This window comes from Canis lupus, chromosome 29 (assembly GCF_003254725.2).
Source record: "Canis lupus dingo isolate Sandy chromosome 29, ASM325472v2, whole genome shotgun sequence".
Classification (NCBI taxonomy): domain Eukaryota; kingdom Metazoa; phylum Chordata; class Mammalia; order Carnivora; family Canidae; genus Canis; species Canis lupus.
Genome location: NC_064271.1, coordinates 17,351,000 through 17,371,681, shown reverse-complemented (window position 1 = coordinate 17,371,681; position 20,682 = coordinate 17,351,000). Strand labels below are relative to the sequence as shown.

Sequence of the window (20,682 nt, the reverse complement as noted above, 5' to 3'; positions counted from 1 at the left end):
ATTGCAATAAATGTATAGATGGCTTTGGGTAGTATAGATGTTTTAACAATCTTGAGCATGTAATGTCTTTCCATTTCTTTGTGTCCTCTTCAATTTCTTTCATCAGTGTTTTATGGTTTTCAGAGTATAGATCTTTCCCCTCTTTGCTTAGGTTTATTCCTAGGTACTTTACTGTTTCAGTGCAATTGTAAATGGGATTGATTTCATAATGTCTCTTTCTACTGCTTCATTATTGGTGTATAAAAATGTAACAGATTCCTGTACATTGTATTATTCATCTTTTCTGGAACATAGCTTCCAAACTATGTGATGGAGAATCCATTTCTTCAACCCTCAGGTTTTCTGTTACCTCCACCTTACCCAGGATTCCAAATTCCTCCATTTACCCAATGTTTCATACAAATACTCTCATTTTCTATGTGTGTCATGATGTGGAAAGGCTTAGAAAGAATTACTCTTAGAGGACAGCCCAGAGTAGATACCTATTGGGATTTCTAGATCTAGATCTAGTTTTCTTTCAAACAGGTTCTTGGGAACAAGCCTTTTAAGGAACTTGGAAAAGTTCTCTAAAACAGAAACTCCCTTGCATTATAAGACCATCCATTCAACAAGTAACTTTGATGACTTTCAAAGGACCAGGCTCATTTTTCTACCTTCTCTTAATTCCAGAAGTAAACCAGAGGTCTTAACTCCAAAATGGTCCATGGTATGCTCTACACTACACTAGGGGGTTGAAATGGCCTTAATTAGATTTGTTGGCTCTGCCAAAGGCATGTATGTATGCACATATGTGCATGACAGGGGTAGGGGTGAGGGCTCCAGCAATAGCTCTGAGTATCTTATCATTTGTCCTCTAAGATAGTGCTGCAGAATAAAGTAATAGTGATCTTCGGTCACAGTTTATAAATGCTGCATGGAAAACAGAATTTCATTTCAGTCATTTTCTTGTTTAGGGCCAGTCTTTTCAGTCACCAACACACTGATATTGTTGCAATCATCAGCCTTACTAACTAGAGATGGACAATAATAGTGATGTTCTAAGTCATTATTGGAATTTTTATTCAGGTGTCTATTCCTGTTTGTGTGAACTAGCCCTCACTAGAGTCCTTTGTGCCCTAGGCTTATAGGTTTATGCCAGTTGTTATAACAATGAATATATATCTACTTTTACAACTCTAGCATATTAGCTAATAAAGATTACATTTGAACTACCTTGGATATTACTTTGTGCTGATTATCAGTGCCCCACTTTGATGCAAAGAACTTAATACTTTTATAGAGACCTATGATTTAATGGTAAAGTACATCAACTTCCCACTATAGACTTATATTTGCTGTTGCCACTTAATAAAACCCATAAGGTAAGGGTCAGCATTTCTGTGTGATTCTAGCCTTAGTGAAAGTAGCTTAGGATGCCCACTTTCAAAGTACATTATGGCAAGAAAAATAAGCTTTACTGTTTAAAAAAAAAAAAAACTAGGGAAATGTTTACCATTGCTCATCCAAATGCTTAACAGAAATGTTTCACTAAAAATAATACAATGGTGAAATGTATTGTTAGACTCATGAGAATATATTTTCAAGCAGGTGCCAGCACATAGTTCACACTGTAACAAGGGAAACATGCCTTCATCACACTCAAGTTTGCAACACTCTCTTGTTTATATCTGTTTTTCATCCCTGCACAGGCAATTGCTAGTATAGAAAGATGTGTTAATTAACTCCACTGTAGTTCATAAGGGAATTATTCTCTATCAACCAAAAAAAGTTTTGGAATTGGTGCCAAAGATTTATCTGGGGTTTTCTTTTAATTTAATCAGTTCATGTTTTGGTCCCTGCAGGTAATAATCTTCTGAAATGAGCCTGTAGTAATACTTGCTTATTTTCACTAGAAGCCAATTTCCTGGAATCTATTCACCATTCCAAAGTTCAGTGTAGTTAAAAAAAAATAAACTTAAAAATATAAGTCTGTGAGGTAACTTGGTAAAGTATCTAACTGATAATTAATATTAACATCTTAAATAACCCAATTGTAGGTACAGAAATACATATGAAACATTAAAGATTTTTTTGTTGCTTATGACACAATTGGTAAGCTAAGGATGCTCTATTCTAGTTATTGAGGGGTCCAAGCTCTTTTCATCTTTCTACCATCTTATCAGTCTTCCAGTGAGTCCTTTGCATCCGTCAGCAAATGAAGAAAAGGCAAAGATGATTTCAGGTGAAGTTTCAGGGTCCAAGTCTGAAAGAGGCACACATCACTTCTACCCACATGCCATTGAACAGGCTGGTCACCCAGGGCCACTTAGATGTAAAGGAGCTGAAAAAACAGACTATGTGGTATGCCATAGAAAGGAGACAAAAATGGAGATAGTTATGAGCACCACTAATCTTGATGACGATCATAGAGCTATACACTTACATAAATCCATAATGTGTACTATGAACAGTTGTATGAGACCAACAAGCCTTATTTCTAAACACCTAAATATTTGGTTATTCTGTGCATTTCCTCTTGTTTTCTTTGTTGTTATAAGGTACTCTTTTAATGAGGGGAAAATTGATAAATGCAGTTTATCAGAATGTAATTTTTAAGTTAATGCAGAGTTTTATTCAGGGAATACCGTGTAGTTAGACATTAGTCACTCATTAACTATCTTATTGAAAAATTTGTACAGCAACTGTAGATAAATTTGTACTATACCAACTATGTAATACAATTATATTTGCCACTCATTTGTATTCATAAGCATTTTATCGTCTCTTGAAATATATCTTATGTTGAATATGAAATTGACATTTTCCCTGCAACTGATCCAAAAGTTAAATACATGCTGAAGTAAATTTTTAAAAATCTGTTGCTCTGCTATGGTATTTTCTGACATATTTTTAACTAACTATAGAAAGAAATTCTTAACCTCTTCTGAAGTGTTCTATATTGGCAGCTTAGGTTGTTATGGCTGTTTATATTGCTTTGAGAATTTAATAGGACTCTTATTTTCAGAACTTCTGACTCTTCAGTAGTAATATGGCTTCACGTGCATTTGTGGTTTAAAATAACGTACCTTTGAATAAGCATTGATGTGCTCCTCTTTAATGTGTGACTAAAAGGATCAAGATCTTCACACGCTTGCTAGAACCACATTTCTTGGCATAGGTTTATTTGATGTGATAATTATTGACGGATGTTTTAAACTTCTAATTTTTGATAGTAGTAAATAATCCTGTTACTCTAAATCTGTCACCATTGAGAACTTTAAATATATTAACCTCCAAAATATTAATCAGAACATGAGAGTATTCTAACAAGATCAGTTCAATCTTTACCAAATTAAATATTAGGAAATTTGGTCAACAAGGAGTACCAATGAGATATAAAAATGAGTAAAAAATAATTCCTACACTTAAGCTTGCATTAGAGTTCAGAGTGGGCACAAGAGCTAATTCATGAATATGTGCATGTCTATAACTAGAGACCCAGACATAAGAGTACCTTCCAAAAATGGACGCATGGGAGTCTTATTGAGTCTTTAGTGATTTTTAGTGGACAGAATTTATGGAATCCTCCAGAGAATATGATATGAAGTACAAGATCTTTAAAAAATGAGTGGGATTACAACCAAAATGGAATGGTATGTTTAAATCTGAGGAAACTGTACGAGCATATGGGGGCTTAATCACTACCTTTTATATATCACTCTATCTTAAATGTTCACAGTTGCAAGGATCTCAAGAATTTGTTCAAAAATGGATGAATGGATGTGTGGGTAGATCAATGGGTGGTCAAACAAATGAACGTTATAATCATTTATTTTTATTCAAACAAACCAAAACTAGGACAAGATTCTATACAGTACCATAGAAGATGGGATAGGAAAGAATTTCAAGATTGGGCCATAGTCTCCAGTTCATATCACAAATGTGTGTTGTTGTTGTTTTTCCCCCCTACACAGACCTCAGAGTTAAGGATATAGCCTGTAATTAACACATGCATAAAAAGTTCATAGTAAGATAGCTAGAACTTTGTGAGGTGGTTCATGTTCCTAGGCTTTACATCTTGGGTTAATGAGCCCTGTTGAGTTGATGGCTGCTAATGAGTACCACCTTGTATTTGCCCTAGAATCTCTCTCTCAAGAAGCAAGGAGCATTCTCTTTATTTGGGGAAAACTGGCAAAAATTCTAGAGTTAACTTTTTTTTTAATATTTTATTTACTTATTCATGAGACACCCAGAGAGAGACAGGCAGAGACACAGGCAGAGGGAGAAGCAGGCTCCATGCAGGGAGCCTGAGGTGGGACTCGATCCCGAGTCTCCAGGATCACACCCCAGGCTGAGGTGGCACTAAACCACTGGGCCACCGGGGCTGTCCTAGAGTTAAATCTAGGAAATAATGATTTGGAAAGCTATCTTTTCTGTGTCCTTGGCTATTTGGTTGCCTTTCCCTAAGCCGTCCTAAAATTTCTTTTATCTTTTTGGGATACTTTAAAGCTCAATTTTTTTGTTTTATTTATTGAAGTATAGTTGGTCACGTAAGGTTACACTAGTTTCATGTGTACACCATAGTGATTCAACTTGATACAGCTTATGTTACCCTCCCAAGTGTAATTATTCTGTCACCATACGATGCTATTACAATGTCATTAACTATATTCTCTATATCATACTTTTATCCCTATGACTCATTCCATAACTGGAAACCTGTACCTCCCTTTCCCCTTCACCCATTTCACCCATCCCACAATCCCTTGCTTTTTAGCAACCCCCAGTTTGTTCTCTGTATTTATGGGTCTACTTTTTAAGATATTTATTTGAAAGAAAGAGCATGCACAAGTAGTGGGGAGGAGTAAAGGGAAAAACAGATTCCTTGCTGAGCAGGGAGCTCAATGCGGGACTTGATCCCAGGATCCTGGGATCATGACCTGAGCTAAAGGCAGATACTTAACTGACTGAGCCACCCAGTCTCCCTATGGGTCTGCTTCTGATTGATTTTGTTTTTTAGATTTCACATATAGGTGAAATCCTACAATATTTCTTTCATTGTCTTATTCCACTGAGCATAATACCCCATAGGTCCATCCATGTTCTTACAAATGGCAAGATCCCATTATTTATGGCTGAATTATATATATTATATATATTACATATAATAATATATGTATATGTGTGATTACATATATATGTGTATGTGTGTGTATGTGTGTATATGTGTGTGTATATGAAAATGTGTAATATATATATTACATATTCATCCATTCATGTATCAATGAACTCCTGAGTTGTTCGTGTCCCAGCTATTGTAAATAATGCTGCAATGAACATTGGGATAAAAGTATCTTTCGAACTAGTGTTCTCGATTTTGAGGGTAAATACTCAACAATAGAATTCTTGGATCAATGATATTTCTATTCATTTTTTTAGGAACCTCCATACTGTTTTCCATGGGGACTGCACCAATTTACATTCCCACCAACTTTGCATGAGAGTTCCTTTTTTCTCCACGTCCTTACCAACACTTGTTATTTCTTATTAATAGCTGTTCTGACAGTCGAAAGGTAATCTCATTGTAATTTTGATATGCATTTCCCTGATTAGTGATGGAGAGCATTTTTTCATGTGTCTGTTGGCACCTGCAGGTCATCTTTGGAAAAAAGTATACTCAGACTCTGCCCGTTTAATCAGATTTTGTGTGTGTGAGTGTGCACACTGAGTAGTAGAAATTCTTTATGTATTTTGGACATTAACCCTTTATCAGATATATCACTTGCAAATCTCTTCCATTCAGTAGGTTGCCTTTTTCATTTTGTCTCCGTTGATGTACTAAAGCTTTTTATTTTGCTGTAATCCCAATAGTTTATTTTTGCTTTTGTTTCCCTCTCCTCAGTAGACACATCTAGAAAAACACTGCTATGGTCACTGTCAAAGAGATTACTGCTTATGTTTTCCTCTAGGAGTTTTATGGTTACAGGTATCACATTTGGGTTCATTAATCCATTTTGAGTTTATTTTTGTGTATGGTGTAAGAATGTGGTCCAGTTTCATTCTTTGGCATGTATTGAAGAGACCATCTTTTCTCTATTGTAGATTCTTGCCTCCTTTGTCATAGATTTATTGACCATACAAGTGTAAATTTATTTTTGGGCTCTCCTATTGTGCGCCATTGACCTATTTGTTTATTTTAGTGCCACTACCATAATTTTTTGATTACTGCAGCTTTGTTTTTTTTTTTTTTTTTTTTTTTTTTTTTTTTTTTTTTTTTTTTTTTTTTTTTGAAATTACAAAGCTACTTTTAATACTTTGGGGTGAGCCCCACAGGAATAAAAAACACTGGGAAGTGGTAACCCCCTCACCCCCAGGCGTGGCCCAGGGGGAGAGAGGCTACCTGAGGGGAAGGAAGCACAAAAGGGACCCGCTGCAGACTCAGGGCAAAGGGAATGCCATCGGTGCTGGGACCTGTGAGCACTACAGGAGAAAACGCGAGCGTGGTGGGACTGGCTCCAGGCACACAGGCGAAGGGCAAGAGGGTTGGACACGAAGCCACAAAGCTACTTGGGTTCCTCCTTCTTCTCGTTTGCCTTTTTCTGCTTCTGCTGCATGATCTCCGAGTCCCTCTGCTTGCGGGCGGCAGCAGAAAGCCCGTCATCTCGGCGCTTTCCCTTAACCGAGTCGCTCTGCTTTTTCATATTCTTCTGGCGGGCGAGCTCGCGCTGGTTACCGCGGGTCATGGCGACGGCAGCGGCTCCGGCCTGCCTCCGTTGCGTCCCCTCGTTCTGTCCTGATTACTGCAGCTTTGTAATATATCATGAAATATCTGATATTGTGATAACCTCCAGTTTTACTCTTTTTCAAGATTGCTTTACATATTCAGGATCTTTTATGGTTCCATTCAAATGTTAGGACTATTCTAGTTCTGTGAAAATGCTGTTGGTATTTTGACAGGGCTTGCATTGAATCTTGTAGATTGCTTTGGGTACTGTGGACATTTTACCAATAGTCTTCCAATCCATGAACACAGTACATTTTTCCATTTGTTCATGTCATCTTCAACTTCTTTCAACAATGTTTTACAGTTTTCAGAGTACATTTTTTTCTTAAGTTTATTCCTAAGTATTTTATCCCTTTTAGTGCCATTTTAAATGGAATCTTTTAAAATTTGTTTTCTGCTACTTTTGATTTCTGCATATTCATATTCTACAACTTCACTGAATTCATTCTAATATTTTTTTGGTGGAATCTTTAGGGTTTTCTGTATATAACATGTCATCTGCAAATAATGACAGTTCTACTTCTTCCTTACCAATTTGGATCACTTTTAATTCGTGTCTGATTGCTGTAGCTAGGACTTCCGAGTTACGCTGAATAAAAGTGGTGAGAGTGGAATCCTTGTCTCGTTCTTGCTCTTAGAGAAAAAGCTGTTTTTACCATTGTGATTTTAGCTGTGGGTTTTTCCATATGTGGCCTTTATTATGTTGAGGTATGTGGTCCCTGTAGTACCATTTTTGAGTTTTTATCATGAACAGATGTTGAATTTTGTCATTGCTTTTCCACATCTATTGAGATATCCTTTTTATCCTTCCTTCTGTTAATGTATTACATTAATTGACTTTGTAAATATTGAACCATTCTTGTACCCCTAAAGTGAATCCCATTTGATTGCGGTGAATAGTTGTTTTAATGTATTGCTAAATGTGGTTTACTAACTTTTTTCGAGAATTTTGACATCTGTATTCATTACTGATATTGGCCTCTAATCTTTTCCCCCTCTTTGTAATGTGTTTGTCTGGTTTTGGTATCATGGTAATACTAGCCTCATAGAATGAATTTAGAAGCTTTCCTCCTTCCATTTTTTGAAATAGTTTGAGAAGAATAGATACCTCTCTCTCTCTCTCTCTCTTTTTTTTTTTTTTTTTTTTTTTTTTTTTTTATGTTCTAGAACTTACCTGGACTTTTGTTTCTTGGGAGTTTCTTGATGCCCAATTTCTTCCTGATTCACTTTTGAAAGATTGTATGTTTCTAAGTCGTCCAATTTGTTGGCATATAACTTTTGGTTATCTCTTATAATCTTTTGTATATCCGTGGTGGTGTTATCCTGATTTCATTTATTCAGGTACTCTTTTTTTTTTCCTTCATGAATCTTGCTAAAAGTTTATCATTTTGTTTACATTTTCAAAGAAAGAGCTCTTGATTTCACTGATCTTTTCTATTTTTGGTAAATTTTTAGTGCCTATGTAATTTGTTCCAGCTCTGATCTTTATTTCCTTTCCTGTACTAACTTTGGGCTATGTTTGTTGTTCTTTGATTCCTTTAGCTGTAAGAATAAATTTAGATTTTTGTTTCTTTTTTTTTTTTTAAGATTTTGTATTTATTTATTCATTAGGAAGAGAGAGAGAGAGGAAGAGACATAGGCAGTGAGAGAAGCAGGGCTTCATGCAGGGACTCTGGTGTGGGACTCTATTCCAGGACTCCAGGATTATGCCCTGAGCTGAAGGCAGGTACTCAACCACTGAGCCACCCAGGCATCTCTAGATTTTTGTTTCTTGAGTTTGATTTTTCTCACTATAAATTTCTCTTAGAAAAGACAAATACCATATGATTTCACTCATATGTGGAATTTAAGAAACATATGGGAAGCAGGGGAAAAAGAGGGAAATAAGCCATAAGAGACTGGTAATGATAGAGGAAAAATTTAGGGTGGATAGAGGGAAGTGGGTGAGAGAGGCTAGATGGGTGATGGGTATTAAGGAGGACACTTGTTATGAGCAGTGCTAGGTGTTGTATATAACTGATGAAACACTGAATTCTCCTAAAACTAATATTGCATTGTATATTAACTAGACTTTAAAAATTTTAAAAATGCTTTTGCTGTGTCTTAAATGTTTTGGACCACTGTGTTTTCATTTTTCATTTGTCTCCATGTATTTTATCTCTTTGATTTCTTCACTGACTCATTGGTAGTTTAGCAGCATGCTGTTTAGCCACATGTGTCTCTTCCAATTTTTTTCTTGTGATTAATTTCTAGTTTCACACTATTTGTGGTCAGAAAAAAAGTGCTTGATATGATCTACATTTTAAGTTTATTGAGACTTGTTTGGGGGCATACCATGTGCTCTGTCCTGGGGAATGTTCCATGTGTGCTTGAAAAAAGTATATATTTTTGGATGTAATGGTCTGTAATATAGAAGTCCATCTGGTCTAATGTGTTATTCAAAGACATTATTTTCTTACTGATTTTTTTTTTTCCTGCCTGGATCATCTATTCATTGATGTAAATGTGGTGTCAAAGGCCCTTACTATTACTGTATTACTGTCAGTTTCCTCCTTTATGTCAATATTTATTTTGTGTTTAGGTACTCCAGTGTTGGATGTATAGATATTTACAAGTATTCTTTTGTTGGATTGATCCTTTCATCATTATGCAACACCTTTTTTTCTTATGATAGTCTTTGTTTAAAGTTAATTGCGTCTAAGTATTGCTACTCAGCTCTTTTTTTTTTCACTTCAATTTGTGTTGAATAACTTTATTCTAAGAATAATATAATCTTGTATGCCACATATAGATGTTTTGCTTACCATTCACTCACCTTATATATTTTGGAGCATTTAGGCTGTTTACACTTAAAATAATTGTGTCTGGGATCCCTGGGTGGCGCAGCGGTTTAGCGTCTGCCTTTGGCCCAGGGCGCGATCCTGGAGACCCGGGATCGAATCCCACGTCGGGCTCCCAGTGCATGGAGCCTGCTTCTCCCTCTGCCTGTGTCTCTGCCTCTCTCTCTCTCTCTCTCTCTCTCTCTCTGTGACTATCATAAATAAATAAAAATTTAAAAAAATAAATAAATAAATAAAAATAAAATAATTGTGTTTGTCATTTTGTTAATTGCTTTCTGATTATTTTTGTAATTCTTCTCTTGTTCTTATTGAGTTTTATTGTTTCATTTATCTTCATTTTTTTTGCATCCATTGAAAATTTTTTTTTCATTGAAAATTTTTGATTTGTGGTTACAAGAGGTTCATTTTATAACATCCTAAGTCTGTATTAAGGTGATGATCACTTAAGTTTGAACACATACTAAAGAAACTTCATTCTTCCTCCCTTACTTCATGTTTTATATATATATTGTCATATTTTATATCTTTTTATTTTGTAAGTCCTTGTAACTAGTAATATTTTATTACTTTTGTCTTTAATATTCACACTAGTTAAGTGATCACTTTGCTACCTTTTAGTATATGTTTGGATTACTGGAGAAAATTTTCCTTTCATAATATTCTTATAATTATGGCCTTTTCCTGTTAAAGAAGTCTCTTTAAAAATTTTTGTAAGAACAGTTTAGTGGTCATTAAACTCTTAAGTTTTGCTTCAGAAACTTTCTCCTTCAATTCTGAATAATAATCTTGTCAGGTAAAGTATTCTTGGTTGTGATTTTTTTTTTTTTTCCTTTAGCACTTTGCAGGCCAGAAAGGAATGGCACGATAGATTCAAAGTTTCTGCTGAAAAATCATCTGATAGTGTTACTGGGGTTTCCCTTGTATGTAACTAGTTGTTTCTTGCTACTTTTAAAATTCTCTGTATCTTTAATCTTTGCCATCTTATTTAATTTAAAAAAATATTTATTTTAGAGACTGAGCATGCAGGGGGGAGGGGCAGAGGGAGAGGTAGAGAGAAACTTTAAGTAGACTCTGTGCTGAGTGCAGAACCCCACAATCCTGAAATCACAACCTGAGCATAAGCCAAGAGTGTGATGCTCAACAAACTGTGCCACCCAGGTGCCTCTAATCTTTACCATTTTATTATGTGTCTTGTGGAGGACTTCCCTTGGCTTTTTCTTGTTTGGTACTTTGTGCTTCCTGAACTTGGATGTCTATTTCTATCTCCAGGTTAGGGAAGTTTTTTGCTATTATTTCTTCAAGTAAGTTTTCTGTCTCTATTTTCTGGAACTACTATAATGCAAATGTTTTTTCGCTTGATGTTAACCAAGATATCCCTTACCCTAACCTCATTTTTTTTTCTTCTTGTTGTTGAGCTCAGGTGCTTATCCAGTCTTTTAGATCACTGATCCATTCTTTATCCTCTGATCTGTTTCCTTCTAGCATATCTTTCATTTTGGTTATTTTTCAAATCGGGTTATTTTTTTTATATATTCTAGGTCTTTGTTGAAGCACTCACTGAATTCATCCACTCTTCTCTCTAGTCCAGTGAGCACTTTTATGATCAATACTTTGAACTCTTTATCAGGTAGATTGCTTATCTGTTTTATTCTTTTTCTGAGGTTTTTGTTTCTTTTGGAGACTATTCCTCTGTTTTCTCATTTTGCCTAACTTTCTGGGCATGTTTTTTTGAATTAGATAGAAAAGCTATTTCTCCTAAACTTGAAGAAATGGTCTTGTGTATGGTCATCCCCTTGTGTGCCTGGTGATTTTGGGTGGCTGACTGGAGCTGTGGCTGGTAGGGGCTAGATGTCCTAGGGCACTGCTTGCTGGTGCCACCCTGGTAGGAGGTTAGAGCTGAAGTGGACACAGGCTGGTGTAGTTCTGGAGAGCTCTGTATAAGAGGTCCAGGACCTTGGCAGGTTTGCTAAAGCTGAAATGGGTACAAGCTGGGAGGTGCCAGGGCTCTCTATGTAGAGGATGTTCTCTTTCAGGACAGCTGAAGCTGATGTAGATGACAGCCATGGTGTCCTGGGGCACTCCATAGAGAGGGTGCACTGGCAGGGTGCCTCCACATAGGCAATGTGGGCTACAGGATCCTTGAGCACTCTATTAGGGGGTGCCCTGGTGGGGCAGCTGGAGCTGAGTTGGAGTCCCAGCTTGTAGGATCATTGGGTGCTCTGCTTAGGGGTATTCTGGTGAGTTATCTGAATCCAAAACAGGTGTGTGGCTGAGAGGCCCCAAGGTGTTCTGCATTAGGGGTGCTCTTAAAAGTCTAGAGCTGAAGTGGGGATTTGTGCCTGTGTCATTTTAGCAAATGACTGGAACTGTACTGAGTGCTTACAAGGGGTGTCACAGTATGCACTGTGCTAGGGCTGTCTTGGTGAGACAGCTGGAGCTGGTGTGGAGTAAGGCCCCCATTCTCCCTGAAGCAGCAGGCCAGCAATGGTGCCCAGATCTGCTCTAGTCTGCACTCTCAAAGTAGAGGGGTAGCACAAAGTATGGTGCTTGCCAGCTCCTGGGAACCAGAGAGCACTTTAGCAGTTCCTCTGCCATTTGGCAGGGCTTCAAGGCCAATGCCCTTGAAAGGGCAACTAGAATTTAAAACAGTATCTTCCCCTCTCACCACCACATTTCCCAGGGCAGACAAGTCTGTTCCTGGTCCATCAGGACCAGGTCTGTCCCTTCCCATGGCAGTTCACAACATCAGGGTTGGAAGTTCCTTTCATTAGTGTGTCTCCATCTCTCTTTCCATTTTTATATTTGGTTGCACAGAAGCTGTTTGATCAGGCCTCAGTTCTTCAGAAGGAATTGTTCTACAAGTAGGTGTAGATTTGGTGTGTCTGTGGAGGAATTAAGTTCAGGATCTTCCTACATTGCCATCTTGGACCCTCCCTGCCTGTTTTGTCTTTCTTGAGGTTTAATAATCAGCATTGCATGCAACATGCCAACTGGCAGTTTTTAAATAAATGTAATTAGTGGCATCCATTTCATTTCAGGAAGTCTAGTTCTCTATTCAGCACTGACACAGTTGCAGATCTTGAATCCTTGCATTTGAATCCAGCCTTACAATATACATTTCTTTTAACTTACATTGTCTCATTTGATTTTATAATAATCTTCTGGGACAGGGACAGCTGCTGTAGTTATCTTCACTTTACAGATAAGGAAACTGAGATCTGAGACAGTGAAAAGACTTGGCCAAAATCACAATAATAGGTATTGAAAGAGCCTGAACTTTTGACTGCAACGGCCATGATGATGATGAGGAGGATGAAGAGGAGGAGCTACCACCTACTACAACTTTATTAAAGATATGGATCCTAAATACTAGGCGCCACATTAAGCAACTTCTTATCTCCACGTTTCTTATGAGCAGCCCTGTTAGCAGAAGGTCAAAACATTTAAGTGATTTGCAAAAGCTCACAGGGCTAGTAAACAGGAAAACACAGTATCTAAACAAGATGTCTGCCAGACCCAGAAGCTCCCTATCAGGCACATATCCTCTGACAGAGTCCAACGTTTTGTTCTTGGTACATCAGGCAATGACTTCACAGAACCAAGTAAATATTATTTAGTTCTGATAACTTGCAGCTTATTATCCTACAAGTAGAGATCTGTAAGGGTGACAACCATCCCAGTTTGCCCAGGACTGCAGGGTTTCCCTGATTGTGAGAATTTTCGTGCCAAAACTGAAAAGTCCTGGCCAAACCAGAATGACTTAGTCATTGTAATTATCTGGCACTCGGGTATCCTTTAATGCATCTTGTGGGAAATTCCTATTTTTTAATCCCAATTTGCTACCTTGTTTCCTAGAAGAGCTAATCTATCCCTGGAGTTAAGACATCACTTTTAAGAAGCAGGAAAGGGGAAATTTGAGCTGCAACAAATAAAGTTAACTTTAAGTAAACCATGAGATTCCTTGGCCTGCCTCTGAAGACCTAATGTAAGACTATCTATGGGTATCCATTATATACCAGAATTTAGTTTAATTGAATTGTTTTTCAAAATTCTTTTTTTTTCTCAGTGTTCCCACACTTATGTAAAAGTCAGTTCTATGTGTTTTCCCATTCCCTAAACTCTTAAAATTTATGATTACTTTCTGAGAAGTCATTCTCAACCTCTCCCCTTGTGTTTAACTTGTGTCTATAAATTTATTCCTTAGCTGACATATTCCCTAGAAACAACCTCAGCATGTAAACTATTCCTTCATACAGTTTGAAATTGTGAAATCCCTGCTTGGAATACAACTATCAAACATGTAAACACAAAGTCGAATAAAGTTCTGTTTTGTTTCATTACAATTTTACTTGAGAGTTTACAGGCTCCAACAGCTTTCTTTTGTAATACAAAGTGGGTTTGTGGTTAGCTAGGGCAGAGTTCCTAGGCCTGGAAACTCATAATTCCTGTTATCACCACTAACCTCCTTCTTGGTTATATGTACATAATGCTTTCTTTTTGGCTACACATATATATGTAAAAAGATTTTTTTTAAAACATTGTGTGTTGGACCAGGTTTTTTTTTTTTTTTTTTTTTTTTTTTTTTTTTTTTTTTTTGGAGAATTGAGGAATTAAAGAGGTGATAGTAGTAGCCTAGGCTAAGGGGAAAATGTGATTTAAAAAAAACAATCCTAGTGGCTTGATTTTTTTTTTTTTTTTTTTTTTTTTTTTTTGTCATGATGATATCTCACAGATAATGGAGCTGAGCCATTCATGTTGGCTACTCATGTGACTGCTGCTCCATGAGACAAGTCAGAATAGAAGGAAGGGGGTCATGTAATGCTCTACTGGCACCAAAATGATTGTGTTGCCCAGAACATGACAGAATTTTGCCTTATGGGTCTAAATGAGAGCATGACCAAAGCAAAAGGGGACCTGGCCATTCATTCATTCATTCATTCATTCATTCCGCAAGTGCTTTTTTGAGCATCTACTCTGTGCTAGGCATTATTCTAGGCAAACAGGCTCCACCTATATTATGATGGAGAAGAAACTGACAAATGAATAAATGTATCAAGTGGTTGTGAGTACTATAATGAAACCCAACAGGGTAAAGAGATAGAAAATGAGGTTGAGGAAGGTGCCTCCAATAAAATGGTGATTGGAGCTATAAATTAAGTGAAAGCCATGCCTATGTCTGGCAGAAGAAAATTCCAGGATGAAAAAATGGTAAAGAGGGAGAGATAAGTACCCTTTGATTACCTCCTAACTCAAGGAGATGGTGGCATACACCACGAACCAGGAGAAGGCTAAGTGGTAGCAATGGGAATGACCACTGTGGGTCCTTTCACAGGTACCATGAGCATTATATCATGGTAGTTAGCAATTCTTTTCTTTAAATGTGTGCCACAGTACAAAAAAAATAAGAACCACTGGGCTAACTATCATGAGGGTAGCTGGGAATCTGAAAAGATAGGGAGAAGATTCTCTTTAGGGTACTGGGAACTGTTCTACATATCAGGATACTTAACCAAAAAGGACCTGCTTCTTGGATGCCCATAGCTCCTGAAAAGAGTAGACCAAGAATCTCTACTTCTCTAAGGCTAAAGATGATCGAGACCTGTACTAGAGCCCAGATTTACTCCAGGTATCAGGAGAGCCTTGAGCTGTGGAGAGACTGAGGTATTTATGCTGTTCATTGGCATTCAGATGTTTTGTTGGCATTCCTCATCCTGTTGCAAAATCGCTCCATGTATGAAAGTGGTAATTTGTTCCTGAAGGGGAAGTGGAAATGGAGTTAAGAAGTTAAAGGAAGTGTTCCTACAGCCTATCACTCTGAAGCTTTGCAGAGCTAACAGATTATCAGGGATGAGAAACTTATATTGGGATTTTCAGTGAAAGTACATGAACAGGACAGAGAATGACCATGAAATATTAAGTTCCTACAGGACACAGTGATAAGCTTAAGCATGAGGGTGGTGATGTATAAGACAAGCTTCTGATGTCAAGAGATACATAATATAGTGAGGGGAAAAAAAATCAGGCTTACCTATCAAAAATTAATTTTTAAAAATGAAAAGAACCTGAACTAAGCTTTGTTCTGAGTGGTTACTAAGAAAATTGTCAAAACAAAAAAAACAAAAAAAAAACAAAACACCTTACTACAATCTTGGTAGGCAAGACAGTACTTAGGCAGTCAGAGCAAAAATATATATAGAAGCTTCATGGACTAGGGTCTTAAAGGATCCATAAAGAAAGTAAGGGGGAATCCCTGGGTGGCTCAGCAGTTTAGCGCCTGCCTTTGGCCCAGGGCGTGACCCTGGAGTCCCGGGATCGAGTCCCACATCGGGCTCCCAGCATGGAGCCTGCTTCTCCCTCCTCCTGTGTCTCTGCCTCTCTCTCTCTCTCTCTCTCTCTGTCATAAATAAATAAATCTTTAAAAAAAAAAAAAGATTTAAACTCTTCCTTGAAAAATGGGTAGAATTTGAATAGGCATAAAGAAATATTGCTCATGGGTAAAATATCCTAACAAGACAAGAGATGGATGTGCACAAGCAATGTTGGGAAGCCTAGTTTAGTTCAGCCTGGTTGGAACAATGAAAAAGTAAGTTTGGCAAGCTAAGTGGAGGTCAGATTGTGGAGATTCTCACTTGCCAGACTAGAAATTTGAATTGCATTCTGAAGCCAGAGGGAGCCTTCACTAGTTTTGAAGAAAGCCATGGTGTATTAAATTTACTGTGACTGAGTTAAAGGGAATTAATTGCAAGTAGCAGAGACTGAGAATAGGAAAAGTAGCTACAAAAAATCACAATAGTTAGTAATTCAGGTGTCAGATGATGTGACATATTAGGTGAGTTGTACAAAGATTGATACGAGAGGTTTAAAAAGTCATGGCAATTTCTACTTTTGACCAAGATGGAATAGCAGGGATTGGATATAACCTCCTTCCTAAAACAAGTAAAACAAAGTATATATGAAATAAGATTTTCAGATCCTGAACATCAGAGATGACAGTGATCAGAGGTTGGAAACAAAGTCAGCACTAGATCAGAGGTTGGAAACAAATTCCACTTTACTGACTAGAGAAAGTTTCCATGAAGCCACAGAGAAAGGGAGGATCTAAGTGGAGTCTAGCAGTCTATCTCTAAGTTGAGATGAACTTTTGGGAGTCTAAGGCATAAAATCTTACAGGGAGGTGTATAAGATGGAGAGGGGAGGGAAAATGCTAATCAAAATATGTGGGTGAACTACCAAATTCTGAAATCCTGAAAGAACCACCAACAAGATATCAGAACAATTTCTATATCTCAGAACAAGAATGGTTTCACAAAGGACAGAGTTGAAAAACCCAGTAGTACATCAGGACACTACTCAGAGTGTCTACCTTCAGTAGTGAACAAAACCATCTATGGAATGGAGGCTGCTCTAATCCTAAGTTTTTTTTTTTGTTGTTGTTTTTTTTGTTTTTTTCTTCTAATCCTAAGTTTTAAAGGAAGTTATAGAAGAAACTAATTGTTTCCAAGTAATTTAACAGCTTCTGAGAACAAACTGAAAATATAAGACTAAAAAAATGAATAGCCAAGATAGAAACAACTTGATCCATTCATCCATTAATTGACACTTAAAGATGTCACACACAAGTGAATACTACTCAGCCATTAAAGGAATTAATCTTGCCATTTGTGACAACAAATAGAGGACCTCAAAGGTTTTATTCTAAGTAAAATCACAGAAAGACAAATACCATATGATATCCCTGGCATGTAAAATCTAAAAAGGATGAACAAACAAAACTCATAGAATACAAAGAACATAGTGATGTTTGCCAATGGGGAGAGGGGCTGGTGAGCAGGCAAAATGGAGGAAAGGGAAGTGCTGATTTCAAGTTGTGAAATGAATAGGAATGTGGTATGAGCATGGTGACTTTAGTCAATAGGATTGTAGTGCATATTAGAAGGTTGCCAGGAGAGTGAATCTTAAAAATTTGCATTATAAGAAAATAGTTAACTTTTTCTGGTAATTGATGGTGACTAGATTTTGGCAATCATTTCATAATATATGAGCATTAAATCATATTGTATGCCTCAAACTAATGTTTCATGTCAACTGTAACCCCAAAAAATTATAATGTCCAGCACCCAACAAGGTTAAGTTCCCAATCTGGTATCCAATCAAATATAGTAGGTATACAAAACAGTAAAAAATGAGTTATGATGAGAAAAATTAATCAATGGAGACAGACCCACAAATGCTGCCAATGATTGAATAAGCAGACAAGAATATGTCATTTTAACAGTATTTCATATGTACAAGAAGGTAGATAGGATTAAGTATGTAAGCAGAGATGTGGGAAATATGAAAGACACAAACTGAAATTCTAGAGCTAAAACTATCCAAAATATATACTAGATGAGGTGAATATCAAATTGGACAAGCAGAGTAAGATTGATGAGCTTAAGACCTGGAGATAGAAACTAAATGAAGCACAGAAATAATTTTTTAAAGTCCAGATTAAATGACAAAATAGTGAGCAGCCAAATAAAATACTTAAAAAATAATGGCCAAAAACTTTTACAAATTGGATCAAAACTTAAACTTATAGTTTGAAGAAGCTCAATGAACTTGGAGCACAAGAAACACGAAGAAAATTGTATCAAAGTCCAGCATAATCAAATTGCTTAAAGCTAGGGATAAAGAGAAAATGTATCTTTTTCCTCCAACCTCTTTAGTACTAAGGAACAAAATAAGATCTTTTCTTCTACCCCAAATTGATCTAAAGATTCAATGCAATCCCAGTCAAAATACTAGCATATACTTTTTTTTTTTTTTAAAGAAATTACTTCTAAAATTCAACAGAAATAAAAGGACCTGAAAAAAGCCAAACAAAACTTTGAAAGCACAAAGTTGAAGGACTTAATTATACATGATTTTAGGACTCGGGGGAAAAAACTATAGTAAAAAAAAGTATGATTATTGGCAAGATTACTAGAAAAATGGCACATTATAAACAATTCAGATAGAACCACCTGTATATGGCCCACTGATTTTTCAAGGTGCAAAGAAAATAAAGGAGGTCTGTTCAACAAATGGTGGTGGATAGCCTTTACCAAACAAAACAAAACAAAAAAACCCCACATACATTATACCTCTTAAAAAAAAAAAAAAAGTCAAAACTGATTATAAGCCTAAATTTAAAACTTGGAATTATAGAGCTTCTAAAAGAAAATGTAGGAGAAAATCTTTGTAATCTTAGGTTAAGCAAAACATACTTTTAGTATTAGATCTAAGAAAAAAATCTATTAAAAAATTCCAAGAGCAGAAGTTTTTAATTTTAATAAAAAAAATAAAGGAATAAAAAGACAAGCCACAGACTGAGAGAAGGTATTTACAAAGCATATATTTGATGAAGGACTTGTATCCAGAATATATAAAGAACTTCTGAAACTCAGTAAGAAAACAACCCAGCAAAAGACAAAATATTTGAACGTACATCCCAAAAAAGATGTACAAGTGGCCATATTAGCATATGAGAAAGAGTTTATAACAATTAGCCATTAGACAAATGCAAATTAAAAGTACAATGAGAGTAAAAATGACTTCAAATTTTGGACCTTGGGTAACTGGAAGATTGATGGCATGCATGATTGTTAAAATAGAAAAGCTAGTTAGAACTTGAGGTAAAGGATTCAATTTTAGATATGTTCCTTTTGAAGTAATAGAGGAACATCCTGAATGGAAATACCTATCAAACAGATAAAGATATGGAACTAAAACTTGGAAGACATGTGGTGTCTGGATATACAATTTTAAAAAAATACAATCACATAAAGAATCTATACGTAAGATTTTTCTTGACGGTATATGTTCTGTGTAGGTTTCATATATGCTTATATGTGTAGTTATGTGAGAAGCATGGGTTTCATTGTTTGGAAGTAGCAACCATTCAAATATCCAAATTAAATTACATTTGGTTAAATGGGAAACAGATGGCATTTTCAACTCTTATCTATTTATTCCTCTGTTCAGAGGGACACGAAAATAGGAATCCCAGAGAAAATGAGTTTTAATACTAATCTTTAGAAAAGAACAATAACTAGCTTTAACTCCAGCCTTGCATACAAGTCAGTTTTATACATATGCCTCATCCTCCATGGCTACAGTCAAAAACAATACATAGTCCCTAGCGCACCCCACCTCCAAGTCTGTGTTATGATCACCATTAACAAGTGTAGCCAAGTAATAACATGCTGTACCACTTACAGACAAAATGAGACAATTAAGTCCTAACCTCCTTGGACTTAAGCCTAATATTAGATTGAACTATGTAAGGAAATGTTCTTTTAGAAGAGGACCATTTACACAAGAACAAACTAAAACTCAATGGCATGCTGCTGAATTTGGTGAGGATATTGGCTAAATCGTTCTTGGTTGTGGCTTCCTATCCATTGAAAGCATGACAGCTATGGGTATCTCTGGGTATTTTGCAGCTCAGCTACTTTATGTAGACAAAGAGATTTCTGGCATCCCAAATATCAAACTGATTAGCATAACCATTTGTTGATCTTTTAGCAGTAAAAACATAGTGGTATTCAAGTCAATGATACGAAATTGAAAATGTTTAGCTTAGCACATTATCAATAAAACGACTTTTAGAGGCATTCAAATCCATTCAAAACAGATGCCTAGAAGCATTTTGTCTCAAGAGTGTTTTCTCTTCCAAATATCAAGTAAGGCTTTTAACACAGAGACATATGTTTGAGCAAAAATGTCCTTTCTGTAAAAAGCAAGGTAACACTAGGGAATGTTTTAATCAATAAGCTTTCATGGATAGAATACTTATAAAATGCTTTTGGTTCTTGGGAGTTTGGAGCTTTTTTTTTTTTTTTTAATATGAACTTTTGATTGCATGTTTTACTTGAACATGAAGCCAAAAAATGCACAATGTATGTTCAGTTGAATGACTTCCCAGAAAGTGAACACACCCATATAATTGATTACCAAAGACCAAATATGACCAGCACCTAGAAGCTCCCTTGAGTTCCTCTCAGTCCTTGCCTCTCTCCCCAAGGATAATCAGCATCCTAACTTCTAATACTATTG

General features: G+C 36.4%; 2 protein-coding genes across 3 annotated transcripts in view; one reads left to right on the top strand and one right to left on the bottom strand.

The window, feature by feature from the left end:
* CPA6 (carboxypeptidase A6) overlaps positions 1 to 20,682 on the top strand; it is a 317,848-nt gene that overhangs the window by 38,236 nt on the left and 258,930 nt on the right. The window lies entirely within an intron of this gene.
* Positions 6,273 to 6,776, bottom strand: LOC112678577 (small EDRK-rich factor 2). Its single transcript, XM_025477923.3, has one exon. It carries the CDS (start codon positions 6,720 to 6,722, stop codon positions 6,543 to 6,545), a length of 180 nt encoding a protein of 59 aa, XP_025333708.1. The 5' UTR covers positions 6,723 to 6,776; the 3' UTR covers positions 6,273 to 6,542.